Source organism: Perkinsus marinus, assembly GCF_000006405.1.
Source record: "Perkinsus marinus ATCC 50983 genomic scaffold scf_1104296968696, whole genome shotgun sequence".
NCBI classification, from domain to species: Eukaryota; Perkinsozoa; order Perkinsida; family Perkinsidae; genus Perkinsus; species Perkinsus marinus.
The window spans coordinates 22-1,416 of record NW_003203069.1 but is presented as its reverse complement, the minus strand read 5'-3'; the positions used below and the strand labels follow the sequence as shown (position 1 = coordinate 1,416).

General features: G+C 47.1%; 1 protein-coding gene across 1 annotated transcript; it reads left to right on the top strand.

The window, feature by feature from the left end:
* Positions 1-208: 208 nt before the first annotated feature.
* Pmar_PMAR016813 (hypothetical protein) lies at positions 209-1,115 on the top strand (the record flags this gene model as incomplete). Its single annotated transcript, XM_002768321.1, has 4 exons — positions 209-381; positions 430-526; positions 586-951; positions 999-1,115. Coding segments are annotated over 4 exons (753 nt in total), but the record flags the coding sequence as incomplete, so codon positions are not given.
* Positions 1,116-1,395: the final 280 nt, after the last annotated feature.

The following is a 1,395-nucleotide window of genomic DNA, read 5'->3' as shown; positions in this document are numbered from 1 at the left end:
TCGTAGTAGGCGTTGGACTTTAAACTCTCACACAGTCGACGTTCGAAAGTGCGCACGAAGGTTTGGGAGATCATTTTTTAATTTGAGTAGGTCGAATGCGCTGAGCCGTTCCAAGTTCAAGGATATACAGCTCCGGTAACAGGCTTAGGTTGGATATGGTTGTGGGTAAGAGATTCCGTCACGCGCCACAAAATTATGGTCTCAGTAGGTTGAATGGACTTTCCTTCGTCCGGGTTACCTCATAGTTTCTGGTGAGCTCACTGGTGCTGCCGGTCAAACATTGACTATAGTGGACCTCCATTTTGTGCTGGGGAGGGAAGGGGATTGTATTAACCCTAACAGGAAGGCGCAGGCGGATGAGATCCTTTGGGCTGTGGATCAGTAGGTCCCGGGTTCGATCCCTGGTGGGGGCATTTTTCTAACTTGAAGTTACTCACCTAAGAATTCACAAGTGATCCTCTGTGGTGATCTCAACTGCTCGACATTCAGCCTCAACGAGGAAGATATGGAGTTCGTCGAGTTGATGGTAGGAATATCTTTGTTGTACATGCGTGCTAAATTATTGTGTCGGCTGTCCCCTGTCAGATGTTCCATCGCAATGGATACCAAGATGCGCTGAAAGTTTTCAATCCTGAGGCGGGTCGACTCCCCAACGATCAAATGCGCGAAGTCATTACCAAAGCTTTCGAAGCCCGGCATAAATCTGAAGAAGCTGAGAAAAAATCACAAGTCGATGAGAAGACAAATAAAACCGCCGAAAACGACGAATTCATCGAAACCGAAGTTGCTGATGATGAACCGAAGATTCAAGCAATCAGTGATGATGAAGTTCCCCTTGTCCCTAAGGGTGATGGCGTTGAGGAAAAGCAAGATTGCAAGAAATTGGAAAAGATCAACTCGGAAGTGGAAGGATCTTTGGAACGCCTGAAAATGCCGATCACTTGGGACGGGGTGAAAAATTTGGAAATTTTGGAAATTTATATTTTTTTCGCTGACAGGTGAATAATCCGTCGACACGATTGGGCGACCCTGGTGCTGAGTTGCGATGTGATTATGTTTTCCTGAAGGACGCGCCCGAACCGGAACCGAGAACGATCAAGTTGGAGGAAAAGGAGGTGAATCTTGTGTGCATGCGTGCAAGATATTTTACTCGGTGGTGTTGGTGGACATGTGAGAAAGACGTCTCGAAATTCGTGATTTTCATGCTATTGTCTTGTCTTGAGCACAGCGGAGCGAAGCGTTTCACGAAGTGCATTATCGACATACTTGTCAGATGCGGGTCGTGTTCGATGGGTTGACTAGTCCGGCTGATGGTGTTGCTCCTTTGCCTATCATCTCTGATCACTATGGAGTTCAAGTAAGTCCCTCCATTGAGCTCCCCAAGGCATCGTTTGG